Consider the following 18,234-nt stretch of genomic DNA (forward strand, 5'->3'; position numbering starts at 1 on the left):
CTTGTTGGGAAAAAAACTTGTATCACAAACTCAGACTGCCCAGGTTATTTGGTTTACTTGGCATTGGTACATAATTAAGCACATTTTAGTGGCAGATAGGTTGGTGCTTGAAAATATTTAGTCATCTAGAAGATTACTGTCAGGGTAGTGTTTATTATAAGTAACTGTCCTTTCAGTTGTTGGGCTTTTGTTTTTTTTTTTAACAGTGCTCTAGTGGCAACAAGGAATGGGTCAATACCAAGAAAAAATAAACATGTTAAAAAGAACACCCAGTTTAAAAAAAAAATTGTTATGGAAACCATTCTAGTTGGCCTGGAATTTTAATGAAGAAAAGTAAATGATAGAACTTTCAGAAGTAGTTTCTGTCTCAAGAAAAACAATGACAGGACTTGGTAATTATAATAACGGAAAAGATCTTGTAATAACAGCCAGTTTTCTGTGGTTAACCTGTTAACATTTTATAAGAATCTTCCCATGTTTTAGAGTAGAAGTTTCTTATTTTTTTGAGACAAAGTCACACTCTGTTGCCCTGGGTAGAGTGCAGTGGTGTCACTGCAGCTCACTACAACCTCAAATTTTGGCATAAGCCATCTTCTCTTGCCTCGGCCTCCCGAGTAGCTGTAAATACAGATGCACACCATGATGCCTTGCTAATTTTTCTATTTTTAAGAGAGACAGGATCTAGCTCAGGCTGATATCCAGCTCCTGAGCTCAAGCAATACCTCTGCCTCAGCCTCCCAAAGTGCTAGGATTACAGGTGTGAGACACTGTGCCCAGCCGAATAGAAGTTTCTTGACATGGCAGAGACTTTCTGCATTCTCACTTCTGGTATGCATTTATTCTTTCAGTATGTGTTTGCTATCTCTTGAAGCTTCCACATTTAGATACATTTTTTGCAACTGTCAAAACTCATGAGATTTGGATCATTTATAATCCCACTATAACTTACCTGTTTTCTTCTTGTGAAAGCCCTGAAGTCAAAATTAACATCCTTACAGTCAGCTCATTTAAAATTATTCCCTTTTTATATCTTCCTGCCTCTCTCCCTAGTTTCCACCAGGTATGTCTTACGAGTGGATCCCAAATGTTAGCGTATAGCTATGTTCGTAAAGTAGAAAATAAATTGTTAGTCTCTCAAAGTGTTCTTACTGTCTTTCCAGGTTATTGCTTTAGACCCAGTCCTGGGCTCCTTTCTGATCCTCACCAGTGTCATCTTGATAGTACTTGTGATAATTAACCTTTTTGTTTCTGCCATTCTAATGGCCTTTAGAAAAGAAAGAAAGTCCCCTAAGGTAGGTAACTCTGGCTTGGTAAGTAAAAAATGAACTGTATCACCGGGAAAGCTCAGATTACAGACTGACACAATACACAGTATCACCATATTCCCTTTATTAGTTTCAACAGCTCTGCCAACTATTTTCCTAGGAAACCCAAGTAACCAAGACGACATAATGTTCTATAGCTAATGTCCTATAAAAAGCTGGCCCTCAAGTAGCGGAAACACTCCACATGCCTGAAAATCATTACAGAAATAGTGTCTTTACTAATTTATCTTTGGTGTTTCTTGAACATTAGCAATAATTTCATTTTTTCCCTTTTGTCTTTAAATACTCAGAAAGAAGCTACAGTGGTAGATATGCTGCTACAGAAGTTCTCAAGTTTGTTAGGAATCCAACGATACCAGAACCCCTCATCTATGCAAGAAGCCATGACAGCAATGGGGAAAGACATTGAGGTTGTAGAAAATGAACTACCTTAATCCTGTTACTTCCTATCTTGGCTTATTTCCTAGCATATTATTACTTATCTTTGCATAGCACAGCTTAGAAAATTATAGATGTATATACTTTTAAAATTTTTCCCCACCACTGCTCCCTCCCTACACTTTGTTCTTCTTAGTAAGGAATCAAAATCCCCTTGGCTCCAAGTTCTTGCTTCTGGATCTTGGCCCTGTCAGGATAGGATAACCCTGCAAAAACATTAAGAATAAACCAGCTCTTGATGCCACGCAGCAAGTAACAGAACACCACCCATGCCACAAGATGGCTGTGAGAAATGAGTCACAAGTGAGCTCACTGCAACTTACTAAAAATAAAGATTTAAGTATGAACTCTGGCTGCTGCAGAACCCTGCCAGAGAGGAGTAACCAAACTCACAGAGATCAAAATAAGCCCTGCACTGCTTCAGACATCTGCAACACTGAGGAGACCGAAGGTGAGGGCTGGCTCTGGCTTGTACACCAACATGGATCACTTAAAATATTCTCCACTAAAATTCAAATTTATACATCATTGTTTGAGATTGAAAAAATGATGACACAAGATCTTCTAACTTTATTAGCAACTACTAGGCCATGAGATACAACCCAATCAAAAACACTAAAGTTGGTGGAAACAGGTATTTACAGATATGTTACACAGAAACAAAACTTTTTATCTTTTGATCCCAAAACCATCCCTGTGAGGAAGGAGGGCTTCAGTTCTGGGGCAAAGGAGCACATGAGTTATAACATTAAGAGTCTCATCCCTTCCAGAAAGCCATGAATTGTAGCTACATGGGCACCAAAAATTTATCTGAGGTCAGTTTTCAAGATTCCACTAGTCATAAAGTTTTCAAATGAAAACATACTCCTCTTGTCCTGTAGGCTTTCCAGCTCACTACCCAAAAGACTTGAGTACTTCTATTAAGGCAGCTGGAAGCCCACCCTAGGCTTCAAGGGCAGCTTCTGCCCAATATGTGGCCTGTCCTCCCTCTGCCAGTAATGCAATCCAACAGAATATGCCATGTGGAAAACAGAAATTTCAACAGTGCTGCCCTCTTGTGAAAGGGAAACACAGCACTCAAAATAAAGCAAAAGGCCACAGAGGGCTCCCTGAGAATCCAGCAGAACTAAGAGGGGCCTTCAACTTTCCAAATCAACTTTGCAACTGGATCCAGGTTGAACAGTGCCCTGCAGCAAGGAGTAGTGTATAATACCAACGGGGGCCCAGCTACCAGGAACTGTTACAACACTGGCCTCCTGAGTAATTTTCTCTCTTCCCTATTTCATGTTAGTGAGAAAACACACACCGTGGCCTTGATTCCCTCACCTCAATGGGGTTTGTTTCTAAGTCAACACAAGGCTGAGAGGCTTCATGGGGTGCTCTCCTCCACTGTTCAGCCATCTCCGGTGGCTCTTCCCATAAGGCGTTCACGTTCCCGCTCTCCTGTGGAGAGACCAGGAGAGAACCTGGGATCACTCTGACAGGAAACAGCCAAGCACAGCTGTCAGGAGCCAGCGTCTCCAGCTTTTAGTCTCTTAAGATCAGTAGAGAACTGGAAAGCAGCAGAATCTGGAGAAGTAGGAAGAGAACCCCAAGGAAGTGTGCTCAGTGACGGTTAACAGATGAAACGGAATTTCATGGAGATTCTTTGTTACAGGGAGAAACTGCTCAGTCTCAACTCCCAGAAGTTGCCTGGTTTAAGAGGCCTATGTTTTCTTTTTTAGCTCTTCGAACCTCCGGGAAAGATCATCAAAGTCAATGTCTTCAGATGCTGAGGTGCTGGCACCAGCAGATGCAGTTGGTAGTGTGTCTGGCACAGATGGCAACTCTGGTAGTACAAAGTTGTCATAGTTATCCACAGGTCGAGAAGGGGGCTTTGCAGGGGCTTCTGGCTTGGGTCCAGGACCTAATTAAATTAGGGGAAGGAGAGCACAATGTTACAAATGCCAGAGAAATGGCTCAGATCCCCTTCGGCAGAAAAAAATAAAACTCTCAGGTTTTAACAAATTAACATTTACTTTTTTTTTTTTTATTTATTTATTTATTTTTTTTTTTGATAGTGTCTCACTTTGTTGCCCAGGCTAGAGTGAGTGCCGTGGCATCAGCCTAGCTCACAGCAACCTCAAGCAATCCTTCCACCTGCCGAGTAGCTGGGAGACTACAGGCATGCACCACCATGCCCGGCTAATTTATATAATTTTTTTTTTTTTTAGTAGAGACGGGGTCTTACTCTTGCTGGTCCTGAACTCAAACAATGCGCCCGCCCACCGCGGCCTCCCAGAGTGCTAGGATTACAGGCCTGAGCCACTGCACCTGGCCAACATTTACTTCTTAAGGGAAGTCAAAGTGTAATGCATGGGGCCAGGTCCACAGGACATTCATCTAGGCAGGTTGTTACAGGAGACCTTTGTGAAAGGGAACTATTTTATCTGATATGATGGCCTAATCTGTATTTTATGTTAAAATCATCCCTCATTTACCTATTACATTGCTATTTATATCTTAAGTTCTAGAACAGGCCAAATTAAATTGTAGAATAGCGCTTGCCTATGGGGGAAAGGGTGAAACTCCCTGGGGAAATGGTGGAAACAGTCTATTCCTTGACTCCAGTGGTAGTTGAATGTGTATAAAAACTCAGCCTATATTTTAATATAAATTGTACTTTAATAAAACTACTAATTTTAAAAGTATTCCCCCTCTGGGTTTCTGGTAGCATTTTATTTTTTAATAGCATGGAGAGCTACATGAACATGCATGCTTTATGAAAATAAACTGAACTATATATTATTATCTGTGCTTATTTTCACCTATCTAACATCTCTCTAGTGCCCTGATTTATAAAAAGTTTTTTTGTATTTCCAGACACAACGGAAACTGAAGCAACAATAATAAGAAACTGGAACGTGACTTGATCTTTATAAGATAAAAAAAAAAAAAAATAGTGAGGCTAGGCATGGCTCATGCCTATAATCCCAGCACTTTTGGGAGGGTGGGGGGAGTGTGCATCGCTTGAGCCAGGGGTCTCTTGAGACCAGCCTAGGCACTATAGCAAGACCCTGTCTCTCTAAAAAGGTTTTAAAAACTTAGCCAGGCATGGTGGTACACACCACCAGTCCTCCCTACTAGAAAAGCTAAGCCAGGAGGATTGCTTGAGTCCAGGATTCAAGGCTATAGTGAGCTATGATTGAGCCACTGTACTTCTAGCCTGGGTAATAGAGTGAGGTCCTGTCGGGGGGGGGGGGGGGGGGGGGGTGTAAAAAAAAAAAGATACCACCACTGACAGAAACAGGGAACTTGGGGAAAAACCTTTTATCTTTGGAAGCAGAAAATCTTGAGTTCTGTTTCAGCCATACTACTTCTGGGAAGAGAATAGGAAATGTGGGTAGAATACCATGGATTTGGAAACAGTCTCTGAGGGAAGAACAATAATGACAAAACAGAGGATTCAGAAACCTGAAAGGTTTCTGACACACTCACCAACAATCTGTGTAGAAGAAACATTCTTATCAGCATTAATGTCATCAACCTGGAACACAAAGACTGTTATCAGAGGATAAAGCAATGGCATCACTAGAAAAAGTATGAGTATCAGTAAGCCTCTATGTTTTCCAAGAGCTAAGTTGTTCACCAAAAGCAAAAGAACCTACTCCAAAGAACTGCTCCTCCCCCCTTCACTTCTTCCAACCAGGCAGATACCATGTTGAACTCTTAACTGCCAAGCAGAGAAAAGGAAAATTCTTACCACACCATGACACTTTTTTTTAATGATACCTTCACCTTCCAGGCAAAGAGAAAGCACTAAACCACTGAATACATCTAAGAACTATGTCCTCAAGTATTGATAAAGATCTTCTACCTCATTCCTAGAAACAGCTGTGGGTCATGCTTTGACACATGCAAGATCAAAGCATAAGAAAAACTCAGGCCCAAAGTAAAACAAATCACCTAGAGATAAAACCAAAAACAGCTCAGGAACAGGGAGATTTTCCTACATGAGTAATTTACATACCAAGTGCCATACCAATTTGTTTTCTCAGTAAAGTGTCAGATGGAAACCAGGGTCAAAAGGCATATACTGAGGAAACAAGGCTGGCAGAAAAAGATCTAATTCTGAACCAAAGCTATTAACAACTTAAAATGCAAGGCATCATTATTGTACTAGCTACTGTGTTTCCCCGAAAATAAGACCTACCCATAAAATAAGCCCTAGCAAGATTTCTAAGCATTTGTGCAATATAAGCCCTACCCTGAAAATAAAACCTAATGATAGGCGTGGCTACGCACCCTATCTGCACAATCCATGCATTTCGTCACACAACAGTAAAGACCATGAGCAGCCCTTCTCATCTGCCCCATCGTGACAGCTATTATCCCAGAGGTGACCGGAAGGAAAGGTGCGGACAGCCCCACCAACAAGGTCGGCTCCTCCGATTAGGTCCCAGCCATCCTGTGCATACTGCAAGCTGAGGCTTTGAGAGGAAAATAACACATCCCCTGAAAATAAGCCCTAGGATGTCTTCTTGAGGAAAAATAAATATAAGACCCTGTCTTATTTTGGGGGAAACACGGTATTTATATTAACAAGTTTTAACTATAACACTAAAATGTGAAATCAATGCTATAGGCTGAAATATGCTAAATGCTTTTGTTAAGACAAAAATGTCACTATTCCTTTACATAAGTGTTGAAAACTTTTAACATTACTATTTTAATAATTATGATATTCTAGCACCAAGACTATACCAGCTCAATGTGATTTTCTGCCTAGCTAGTTAAAAAAAAAAACCAACAAACTGGTTAAATACCTTCAGAGGTACTACAACTCTAAGAGATCTGCAGCTCCTTCCTGATTCCTGGCGTAACTGCATAGACAAAGCACTGCCACCAATGACGCTGCCATCACCGCCACTCCCCACTTCCAGGGTAGCATTAAAGCAACACAAGAATCCCAAAGCAAGAGCAATGCTGGTACTAAGAGTTGATTAAAACTTTGCCTTCCCTGTGGTCATTATTTTGTGCTCTCTTCATGGGATTCTCTCTCCTGTTGCTTATAAAAGAGGGTCAGGCACTTACAGATTCATACGATGGGGGAGTTGCTGGTATCTGAGGTGGATGAATATTGGGAAAGGCCTGATAAGTCCCCACTGGCAATCCATTGAAATCCGACTGCAAGAGGAGAAAGGCAACATCAGAGACACTGCCCCTGATTTGCAATTTCTGAGGTTCGTGTGTGGGAAGGGAGAAAAATTATATATACATATATATCCTCACATTGAATATATATATATTCAAGATGCCCAAAAGGACCACATGTGGTTGGAAGGATTCCACATTTTTATAGACCTATAGCCAACAGCTATTCTCCAAATTACTTAAGTAGTTCATTGTCTACAAAAGAAAATTCTAATCAGACTTCCATACTAGCTATGACCTCCTCCTTGTCCACAAAGGAGGTTTTTCTGCCTGGTAATAAGTGGCAGTTTATTCATTAGTGGAAAAAGCTGCTAACATGACTGCAACAAGTCCCAAAGATATTAAGTAAACCTAAATGAAAAGGGTTTTTCTAGCACCATTTTTCTAGATTTTCCCACTCCATTACCTATAAGCTCAGCCAAAAAACTTTCTCTGAATCCCAATGCTATTTTTTTCCACAATGTGATCACTAAGCTAATACCAAATGTTCATACTGCTAAATGCTCCTGAAAACCTACAATTCCTGAGTGTATTCACAGAGCTGACTTGTCATCCTCTGTAACATTTTATAAAGCTTACACCCACACTTACTTATATGTATACTTACAGGTCCTTTTGGCAGTGGATATGAGAAAGGTGTATTTGGAGAGGGCATGGGCATGGGCATGGGCATTGGCACTGTTCCATCAGGTCCGCCCACTGGTGCTGTGAACCCACCCCCTCCTCCTCCTCTTCCAGGGCCACCTTTCTTCACATCATCTGTGAATCCAACATCAATAAGATCTGTCTCTACCCCAGGAGGAGCTTCTGCCTGAGAAAGAGAGAAAAACCTCTATCATTAATCCATGTCCAAAGCCAGGTTTCTCAGGAAACAGACTCTGAGATGGAGATTACCATGAAGTAAGTTTACTGGAGAGTGCTCTTGATGAACACCTGTGGGGAAAGTGAAGGAAGTAGAGTAGGCTAGTTCAAGAAGCTGGACTGCATTGTGGTCACAACAAAGGCCTCGGCCAATTTTCCACTGAGTTTTGAAGCTGGGACAGACCTGCAGAGGTATCCTCAACTGGGGCTAAAGAGGGTGAGTGAGCAGCACACCAAAGCACCCACCACACCCCATCAGCTTTAACTGCTAATGATTATTGTTTGCATATTTACCTGCCTTATACTGTAAGGTCTCAGTACAGAGACCCTGTTTTTATATATCTCTGTATTCTCAGCCTTCTATGTACTATCTGGCACATGGTGGGCACCCAAGAAATGTTTTAGGAACTGTTCAGGTCTTGGGACATTTCATAGGGGGATTCTCAATTTCTTTACGTTCATTGAAAAGCAGCAATAATGCCATTTTTACATTTGTATCAAGGTTTATACCTTCTCAAAGTGCTTGCATTTATTCATTTAATCTAATTCTTAAGGATACTCTAAGAAATATGGGCGGCATATTGTCACTCAAAAAGGCAATAACTGGACAAAGGCTTAAATTCACATACACAAACTTAAGTTAGTACAAAGAATATGGTTATTTTTTTCAAAGAAGGTCATATTTAGAAACTCATTTATTTGCCTTTGTACTGTGGGATAAACTTACCATGACGACAGAGTCAGGCTCATAGGGCACGTTGTAATTCTTGGCAATTTCAATTAGGTATCTCTCCACCAGGATTTTGGGTGGGGCTTCCACACTCAGTTTGTGCATTAGCTATAAGTAAAACACCCATGGTTAAGACAGATCTACAACAACCAGCCTAATCCTAACCTGTCTCACTATTTAAACCTAGTTCCTCTCATTTTACAGGTAAAGTTGAGGAAAGAGGTTCAGAGCAGTTTAATGATTTTTTTCAGAATCACAAGGCATGTCACAGCACCCATCTCTCCCTTACATTCTCCAACTACACACGACTCAGGTGTCGGGAAAAGGGTAACATAGCTTCCTTCCACATTTCAATTCATCCACACTTCCCCCCACCTCACTTCCTACCTTCACAAATCATAAGGGGCACAAAGGAAGAGGGAAAAGCCAGGAATGACAGCATCACAATTAGAGGTGCGGGGTAGGGGTAAGCGGTTGACTGCACTGGCAGTCACATAGCTGTTCTTCTCACCCTCACTATGAAATGTGCAATCCTAGATTAACTGAGTCACACAGTGGTACCCACTAAAATCACCACAAGCAATAAAATAACCTCCCCTGCCCCTGTGCATTCCTTCATTTTTACCAAGTATGCTCATTACCCTGTCATTGACAGTTCCAATCTGATTGGTCCTACATAACTTGCCATATTCCTTGCTATACTTGGCACAGAGCTGATCGGCAACCTAAAGAGAAAAAAGAATAGTAAATAAAAATGGAAGCCATTCCTACAGACCGCTTCAAGTTTCCTTCTATCAGTAGTTAACATGCTTCTATTACAGGATCTCCAAAAAACTGGAGACTATAAAACCTTAAGGGATACTCATTCATTCATTTACTTGTTTACCCATCCATTCAATTAAGAGAGCCAAACACTATACAAGCATTATGGCATACAATATAAATATAATGATGAACAAATACAGACATTTGTTCCTACTTATAGAATTTTATAGTCTCTGGGGAAAACAGTCATTAACCAAATAATCACATAAATAAAGGTATAACCACAGATGTGATAAGTGCTACCAAGGGGAAGGTACACCATGCTATCTCCAGCTTATAACAGGACAATCAGATCTGATCAGAAAAGTATATCTCAACAAATGGGGCAGGAGATAAGAATGAGACAAACTCCTAGAAAATAAAACAAAAAGGCAAAGATGCATAAAATAGAATACTCAACTGAAATTTGTATCCTAGCAGTCAGTACCATACCCATGCCGTGATGTGCAATTTTCTAGTTAATATCCATCTCTTCCACTAGAGACTTTAAGCTATAACAGTATGGCTATTGCCACATTTTCCTCACCACTGTTACCCTCAGCACTCACCCAGCTCATAGCATACACTCAATAAATAGTTGTGGAATTAACAAATAAAGCAAAACATCTGTCACCTTAAATTAGTATTATTTTAACTTTGCTGCTTTACAATTGTATAAGAACTTTTCTATTTGTATAAATAACATTATAATAAAAATAATTTAAGACAAAATTTTTGCAGAAATACACAAAACTTTGCTCCTTAAAAAAATTATTCAAGTTTGCAAAATACTATTCTATCATCTGAGGCCTGAAAAGGAAAAAGGAATTTACGAAGCTATTTCAAAACCATGAGAAGGGTACAAAATACCTGGTCAAATGAGCAGAAGTAACGTACATTAAGCAACCTCTCTCACAATATGAAAAACTACAAAAAGCACTGAAACTGGTTGTACTCACTATTTTCAACTCAGCCACTTCAGACTGGAGTCGAGGAGCAGCCCATATCAGTGTAGACACCGATTCAGCCAGACCAGAATCTAGCTCCCTAATCAAGGAAAAAAATGAATATAACTTGACATTCAAAAATCAACAAAACCCTGGCTTTTGTATCATATATCTGCTAGCCTCTAAAGCTATTTCAATATCTCATTGGATTCTCACAGTAACGCTAGGCTTCCAGCCATTTTCATTATCCTGTTTTTCCTTTAGGGAAATTCAACTAGGCAACAAACCCAAGGCTACAGGTTGAGCCAGACTCAAACTCAATTTAAGATTCTATATTTTCTTTTCCTGTGTTTTTATTGTTTGAGACAGAGTCTCACTCTCTTGCCCGGGCTAGAGTGCCCTGGTGTCAGTCTAGCTCACAGCAACCTCACACTCCTGGGCTCAAGCCCTTCTGCCTCAGCCTCCCGAGTAGCTGGGAATAGAGAGGCATGTGTCACCATGCCCAGCTAATTTTTTCTATATATTTTTAATTGGCCAATTAATTTCTTTTTTTTTTTTTTTAAGTAGAGACGAGGTCTCCGCTCTTGCTCAGGCTGGTTTCGAACTCCTGACCTTGAGCAATCCACCTGCCTCAGCCTCCCAGAGTGCTAGGATTACAGGCGTGAGCCACCATGTCTGGCCCAGATTCTATATTTTCTTTTCGACAGTTATCTACACTGAGATTAAACCTTCAAGCCAACTGGTAGGCAAAACATCCTTGGGTATGTGAAATAATCCCTTAGTATGTAGGAATAGATAAGTATTACTCCCTTCTCCAATACCAGAAGTGATTTAGGTCTTTGAATCAAAATATCTTACTTCATAGACTGGATGAGGCCAAACCGAGCCAGCAGCAGGTCACAGTACAACTCCAGGATCTCCATGGCCTCCACTAGGTAATCTTCACGGATAATGTGCTCCACACGAATCCGAGCTCGTTCATCTTTCCCAGCGGCCAGATAGTCAGCAATCTCCTTCCTTGCTTTCTGAGCCAGTTCCGCTAAGGCACAAATTCCACTCCAGTCACACAACAGTACTGCTCTGGCACCTGGTCTGCGAGCTGACCTCTAACCCAACAGAGAACTGGGTATTTCTACTATATCCCAGCGTACTTTCCCTTAGGAATCTAGTTCCATCCCCTCTACTCTAGAACTTGTTGCTTTGTGTAGCTAAGAATATGGTTCCTATGGCTTGACATCTCCAACTCAGGAGTAATGTTACCTGTTCCACAGCAAGACTATGTCCCTTTCCCTGCAACAAAGTGATTTAGCCAACTAGTTACAGGAGGCAGAAATGCATCAAAAGTTCAAAACATATGAGATCTCTTAGAGTTCACAGTACTGGCCTAAAAGATCTAGTACCGTGGTGCTGGCACCCATTGATATATTTTGAGGAAGAAAAGGTAGAGCAAGCATGTGCTACTCACTTTTTTTTTTCTCCAGTAGTTTAAGACGATTTATGACTAATCTCAAATTGACTCGTAAGCGCTCAGCTTTAAATCCAGACCCCAGCATGTTGTGCTATTCCTCCTGGAAAAAGAAGCAACACAATGACAATTTTCAAGTCAAAATTGTTTCAGGAACTAACACCACTTAGAGGTAAATTATTTGACACAATAAACCACTGGTTCTCCAATACAAGAAAATAACATCATCTAATTCACATTTTTTATAAATCATTTTGGTGGTTGTAGAGAGAACTGATCAGGAAAAAGTAATACTGCAAGCAAGAAGACCAAGGGGAAGGCTAATACTATAGTCCAGACAAGAGATGGTAATAGCTTAGACCCGGGTGATTTAGCAACTGGATTTGAAATCTACTTTGAAGGCAAAGCTGAAAGACCCCGGTGATAGATGGTATTGGCATGGGACTGAGGTGATAAAAAGACAAAGAAGCAGGAAGGCCTCCTGCTTCTCCCCCAAAATCTCAACCGAGGCAGTGATGGGAAAAGATTATCAAATTTACATCCAAAACCAAATTATTCTTATCTTTTTTTTTTTTTTTTTTTTGAGACACAGTCTTACTTTGTTGCCCAGGCTAGAGTGCCGTGGCGTCAGCCTAACTCATAGCAACCTCAAACTCCTGGGCTCAAGCAATCCTTCTGCCTCAGCGTCCTGAGTAGCTGGGACTACAGACATGCGCCACCGTGCACGGCTAATTTTTTCTATATATTTTTAGTTAGCCAACTAATTTCTTTCTATTTTTTAGTAGAGACAGGGTCTTGTTCTTGCTCAGGCTGATTTGGAACTCCTGACCTTGAAAAATAGTAAGAAGTTAATTGGACAGCTAAAAATATATAGAAAAAATTAGCCGGGAATGGTGGCGCATGCCTGTAGTCCCAGTTACTCGGGAAGCTGAGGCAGGATTGCTTGAGCCCAGGAGATGGAGGTTGCTGTGAGCTAGGCTGATGCCATGGCACTCTAGCCCAGGCAATAAAGTGAGACTCTGTCTCAAAAAATTCAGATGTATTTTATTTTTGTGAAATTGCCTCCAGAAGCCTTTATGTTACATTTAAAAATGAACCCCAGTCCCAGTTTAAAATGAGGCTTGTATGTCACAAGGTATCTGGAATCCATTATTGTGAATTATGTTAAATTCATCCAACAAATATGTACTGATTACCTATATGTCAGACACTAGCTAGATGCTGGAGATAAAAAAAAGTATAAATATGGTATAGTACCTGTCCTTAAGGAAACTTACATTCTATTGAAAAAAAAGCTAAGAAAATCTGACAACTACAATATTATTGAATATACAATATTATTGAATAAGGGCTTTAATTCTAGATTCTAATTCTCATTCAGGAGTGATTTTGCTCCCTAGGGGACATTTGGCAATGACTGGAGACGTTTTGGGTTTTCCCAAGTGGACAGATTGCTACTAGCATCTGGTGGGCAGAGGCCTGGGATGCTGATAAACACCCTGCAATGAACAGTACAGCACACCTACACAAAAAACTATCTAGTCTAAAATGATAATGGTGCCAAGACTGAGAAACCTATTCTAGAGAAAAGACACCCACACCTGTTGAGGGAGATGATGAAAGCTTTCCAGAAGAAGGGAGAGCCTAAGCTGAGTCCTACGGACAAACAAGATATTTGAAAAGACCTGGGTATAAATATCCCAGGAAGAGGGAACGGTGTGTGCAAAAACCAAGTTACTGTGTTTCCCCCCAATAAGACCTACCCATAAAAAGATCTACCCATAGAAAGCCCTAGCAGGATTTCCAAGCATTTGCACAATATAAACCCTACCCCCAAAAAAAGACCTAGTGATGGGTGTGGCTACGCAACATATCTGCACAACCCATGCATTTCATCATGGAGAGATAAAGAAGACAAGCAGGTTACATGGATAAGAGCTGCTCATTTAATGAGAGTTCTATTGCTCAACGTGAGAGATTGGGGCCAATAGTTCTAAAGGAAATAGAGTCGCAAGAAATTCAGGATGGAATTCGGGATTTGGAGAGTTATGATGATGTTCCAGAAGATGACGGTTTAACTATATTTGAAAATAAATACAGATTGTTGTACTGTACTTAAAAAAAATAACACACCCGCTGAAAATAAGCCCTACGGTGTCTTCTTGAGGAAAAATAAATATAAGACTCTGTCTTATTTTCGGGGAAACACAGTACTAGAGAACAAGGAGCTTTCTGAGACACAAGTTCAATACAGTTGAAGTATGGCATTAGCCATAGCTTATGCCATAATGTGCTCCTCACAATCATAACTTCAAGATTTCAATTCAACAATTTTATAAGATGTCAAGCACTGTAGTAGGTTCTGGTGCTGGCTAGATCCAGAAAGTATCCTTGTTCTCAAGGCATTCATAATCAGAAATGGATGAGAAGTGGGAAGGCAGCCAGAAAAACAGTAAATACTACTATCATTTATTCTACCAGGCACTTGCCCAAGATCAGTCAGCAACCAAATGGGAGAGCTAAGAATAAAACCTAAGTGTATCTGAATTAAAAACCCAGGTAAACAGTCTTAATCTTCTACTACCGTATCATTTTCAGCACTACATAATACACAATGTTTTTTTTTTGTTGTTGTTTTTTTTTTTTTTTTTTTGAGACAGAGTCTCGCTTTGTTGTCCAGGCTAGAGTGAGTGCCGTGGCGTCAGCCTAGCTCACAGCAACCTCAAACTCCTGGGCTCCAGTGATCCTTCTGCCTCAGCCTCCCGAGTAGCTGGGACTACAGGCATGCACCACTATGCCCGGCTAATTTTTTATATATATATCAGTTGGCCAATTAATTTCTTTCTATTTATAGTAGAGACGGGGTCTCGCTCTTGCTCAGGCTGGTTTCGAACTCCTGACCTTGAGCAATCCGCCCGCCTCGGCCTCCCAAGAGCTAGGATTACAGGCGTGAGCCACAGCGCCCGGCCATACACAATGTTTTTTAAACCCTTTTTGACAAATATTTACTGAATGCCTACTACACTATAACAGGCACTGGAGATATACTAGTAAGGAAAAGCATACAGGGTTATTACTGCCCTCATAGAGCTGACATTTGGAGAAACTTATTGTGTCACTAACTATAAAATAACAACTGTACTCAGTAACACAAAGAAATAAATGGTATTCTGGACTTTTTATAAGGGGATTTGACCTCTTTAGTTTTGTGCCTGGAAACTGTCTCAAAGATAAAAGATAACAAAATTGGGGGTCTAATACAGAGTCATAAGTTATGACATTAAAATGTCAAGATTTCTGTGTGGTTCTTCAGTAGTCTATGTTGGGGTCTGTAAGTATCAATTTTGTGATGTGTCAATGCCTACAGACAAAACTTACATCATGTCTATATTTTAAATATTTCCAAGAGGCTTTAAAACATATACATTTTGGGGCCAGGTGTGATGGCTCATGCCTGTAATTCTAGCACTTCGGCAGGCCAAGGTGAGAGGATCACTTGAGCCCAGGAGTTCTACATTAGCCTAGGTAACACAGTGAGATTGTCTCTACAAAAAATTTTAAAAACTAGCCAGACGTGGTAGCAAGTACCTGCAGTCCTAACTATGGGAGACTGAGGCAGAGGAATCACTTGAGCCCAGGAGTTCAAGGATGCAGTGAACTATGATTGCGCCAGTGCACTCCTGCCTAGGCAACAGAGTAAAGACCCTGTCTCTAAAATAAACAAACAAAATATATATATGTATTTAGGCCTAGTAATTCTACTCCTAAGAACTTAACATAAGGAACAGAGCTTCATGCACATATTTTTATATGAAAATATTTATCACATTTTAAGATCAAAAACTGAGAATAAACTGTATAATGAACTAATATTGTTTATTAAATTATCTTACATAACTTTTCATAGCCATTAGAATATTTTTTTTTTTTATTGGGGAGAACTTGAAGTAGAACCATTAGAATATTTTTAAAAAGCATTTATTGACATGAGGATATATTAATGATATGACATACAGTTAAAAAGTTATGAATGTATGTGTGTGTGTGTCTATATATATATATATATGAAGTACGACCCCAAATTCTAAAAAAGCATATATGCACAAAGACTAGACTTAAAAAAATTTAGCCATTCCTGTATGTAAACCCTTTTCACATCCAAAGACTCTGGGCTAACCCTACAACTAATGCTAAATCCAAATCTACTGCTGAAAACATTTAATTTGGAATTTCTATAAAAAAACAAAGAACAATATCAATTCATTTGCTCCTTTAGAAAAGCAAAACATTAAGTTATCAAAAAATGTTAACAATCAACACTAACTTACTAGAATAGGTATCTCAGTAGAATCAGACACTGAAGGGCACAAACAGAACAGACAAGTAACAAAGGAGTGGCTTTAGTAACACGAAGGAACTCAGGACGATATAAAGACATCATTCTATATTTCACATATTTGCCTAACATGGTTGGCAACCATCACCATGAGTTTGGGATCATACTTAGGGACCATACTTAAATAGCCTGAAAAGAGTCCAACAATCACAAGAATAACAGAGACTTTGATAATCCTAGCTCTCTGGGAGGCCGAGGCGGGCGGATTGCTCGAGGTCAGGAGTTCGAAACTAGCCTGAGAAAGAGCGAGACCCCATCTCTACTATAAATAGAAAGAAATTAATTGGCCAACTAATATATAGAGAAAAAAATTAGCCGGGGTGACTTCTGGGGCCCCCTCTCTTGGGGCCCCAGAACCTCATCCACAAAAAAAAAAAAAAAAAATTAGCCGGGCATGGTGGCGCATGCCTGTAGTCCCAGCTACTTGGGAGGCTGAGGTAGAAGGATTGCTTGAGCCAGGAGTTTGAGGTTGCTGTGAGCTAGGCTGACGCCATGGCACTCACTCTAGCCTAGGCAACAAAGTGAGACTCTGTCTCAAAAAAAAAAAAAAAAAAAATAGAGACTTTGAGGAAGTGCTAAAATTCTCTGAAAAAGGAACTTAAAAGTTTTATGCTGCAAATAGAAATCAAGCCCTGTAAATGAAGTTGAAAATATTGAAGTGTGCACAGTTGTCTATATTTCACTGTTAACCTTTTGGCTGGAGATGTTTGAGGCAGAGAAGTTTATAGAAGTCTACTGTAGAAGACTTATGATTCATTAACATTTATTTATTCAAACCTATAAAAGTATGCAAAATCATAGGGCCCTTTTGGGGACTCTAACAATCAAGGCTGCAGCTGGAAATAGATGGCACACATAACCTGGCAATTTGAGGAAAATTTATTAAAGATAGTATTTACAATGGTTTAGAGAAACCAACAAATGATAGTGCATTGCCCTTGAGCCAGTAACACCTTTAGGCCTGAAAGGGCAAGATGAGGAAGTAGAACCCACATAGCTATACGGGAGAGGGAGAGGGCCAGCAGATAGGAGTCGTGGTCTTTGGTAGAGACATGCAGACAACTTACAACAACTCCGAAGGGAGGGAGCAGAGGAATAAATATCCAGCCCTCAAGTCTTCTGCTGCTACCTCCCAACTACCCTCAACTGGACCTGAGCAAGCAAAACGGCCCATACATTCAGTTCACATGAGTGAGCCTCCAGGGACATGGTTCAGAGGGAAGAGGATGGCATATAGCTCTGGAGAAGAAAACAAGATATTCATCACAAAGACCATATTTACACAAGCCCAAAGAAGCTGAGACCTACACCTACCAATACAGCCCCAGGTATACATGTAGTAAGAGAGCAGCTAACTAGACCAGAAAATTGAAGGTACATGAAAACTGACTCAACAGATTGTGTATTTATATTTTCTTTCTACAATATAGTGAACATATTTTAAGTTCTTGCAATATAATCTCTAAAGTCCCTTCCTGCCCTAAGACTCTAAAGAACACTGGATAAATAATTGTTACATGGAACAGGGAAAAGGCACAATTGAGATCAGTCCTTAAGCCATCCCCTAGGAATCTTATTTCTAAAAAGTAACATAACATTGTTTTCCTATAAAAATAAACCAAGTAATTTCACTTCTTTTTTTCTTTTTTGAGACAGGGTTTCATTCTGTCACCACAGCTAGAATGCAGTGGCGTCATCATAGCTCACTGCAACCTCAAACTTCTAGGCTAAAACAATCCTCCTGCCTTAGCCTCCCAAGTAGCTAGGACTACAGGCATATAACACCAAGCCCAACTAATTTTTCTATTTTTTGTAGAGACAAGGTCTCTCTCTCATTCTTAGGCTGGACTTCAAGCAATCCTTCCACCTTAGCCTCCCAAAGGGCTAGGATTCCAGACCTGAGCCACTGCACCCAGCCTAAACCCAGCAATTTTGTATTCATTCTTTTATTCAACAAATAATTATTAAGCAATTTACTATATACCAGAAACTGTGCTAGGTTCTGTAAGTACAAGTAAAAAAAAGAAAAACCTCTGCCTGTACGTATATACCAAGTATGGTATATACATGCAAGA

General features: G+C 40.1%; 2 protein-coding genes across 4 annotated transcripts in view; one reads left to right on the forward strand and one right to left on the reverse strand.

Annotated features, from left to right (window-relative positions):
• PKD1L3 (polycystin 1 like 3, transient receptor potential channel interacting) overlaps positions 1-1,765 on the forward strand; it is a 62,449-nt gene extending 60,684 nt beyond the window's left edge. Inside the window, exons 30-31 of the mRNA XM_075995579.1 lie at positions 1,161-1,292; positions 1,616-1,765. Coding sequence (XP_075851694.1) covers positions 1,161-1,292; positions 1,616-1,759 — 276 coding nt within the window. The 3' untranslated portion in view covers positions 1,760-1,765. The remainder of the gene's footprint in view (positions 1-1,160; positions 1,293-1,615) is intronic.
• Positions 1,766-2,313: 548 nt separating this feature from the next.
• Positions 2,314-18,234, reverse strand: part of IST1 (IST1 factor associated with ESCRT-III) — a 29,510-nt gene continuing 13,589 nt past the window's right edge. For 2 of the 3 annotated variants that reach the window (XM_075995768.1, XM_012742414.2), the window contains 9 exons: positions 11,764-11,866; positions 11,157-11,337; positions 10,311-10,398; positions 9,189-9,272; positions 8,545-8,655; positions 7,564-7,767; positions 6,837-6,929; positions 5,241-5,289; positions 2,314-3,669 (listed from right to left, as the gene is read on the reverse strand). In XM_075995768.1, coding sequence (XP_075851883.1) covers positions 3,470-3,669; positions 5,241-5,289; positions 6,837-6,929; positions 7,564-7,767; positions 8,545-8,655; positions 9,189-9,272; positions 10,311-10,398; positions 11,157-11,337; positions 11,764-11,851 — 1,098 coding nt within the window. In that variant the 5' untranslated portion in view covers positions 11,852-11,866 and the 3' untranslated portion in view covers positions 2,314-3,469. The remainder of the gene's footprint in view (positions 3,670-5,240; positions 5,290-6,836; positions 6,930-7,563; positions 7,768-8,544; positions 8,656-9,188; positions 9,273-10,310; positions 10,399-11,156; positions 11,338-11,763; positions 11,867-18,234) is intronic. The other variant, XM_012742419.3, reaches the window with a different exon arrangement.

The sequence above is a fragment of the Microcebus murinus genome, chromosome 20 (assembly GCF_040939455.1).
Source record: "Microcebus murinus isolate Inina chromosome 20, M.murinus_Inina_mat1.0, whole genome shotgun sequence".
Classification (NCBI taxonomy): Eukaryota; Metazoa; Chordata; class Mammalia; order Primates; family Cheirogaleidae; genus Microcebus; species Microcebus murinus.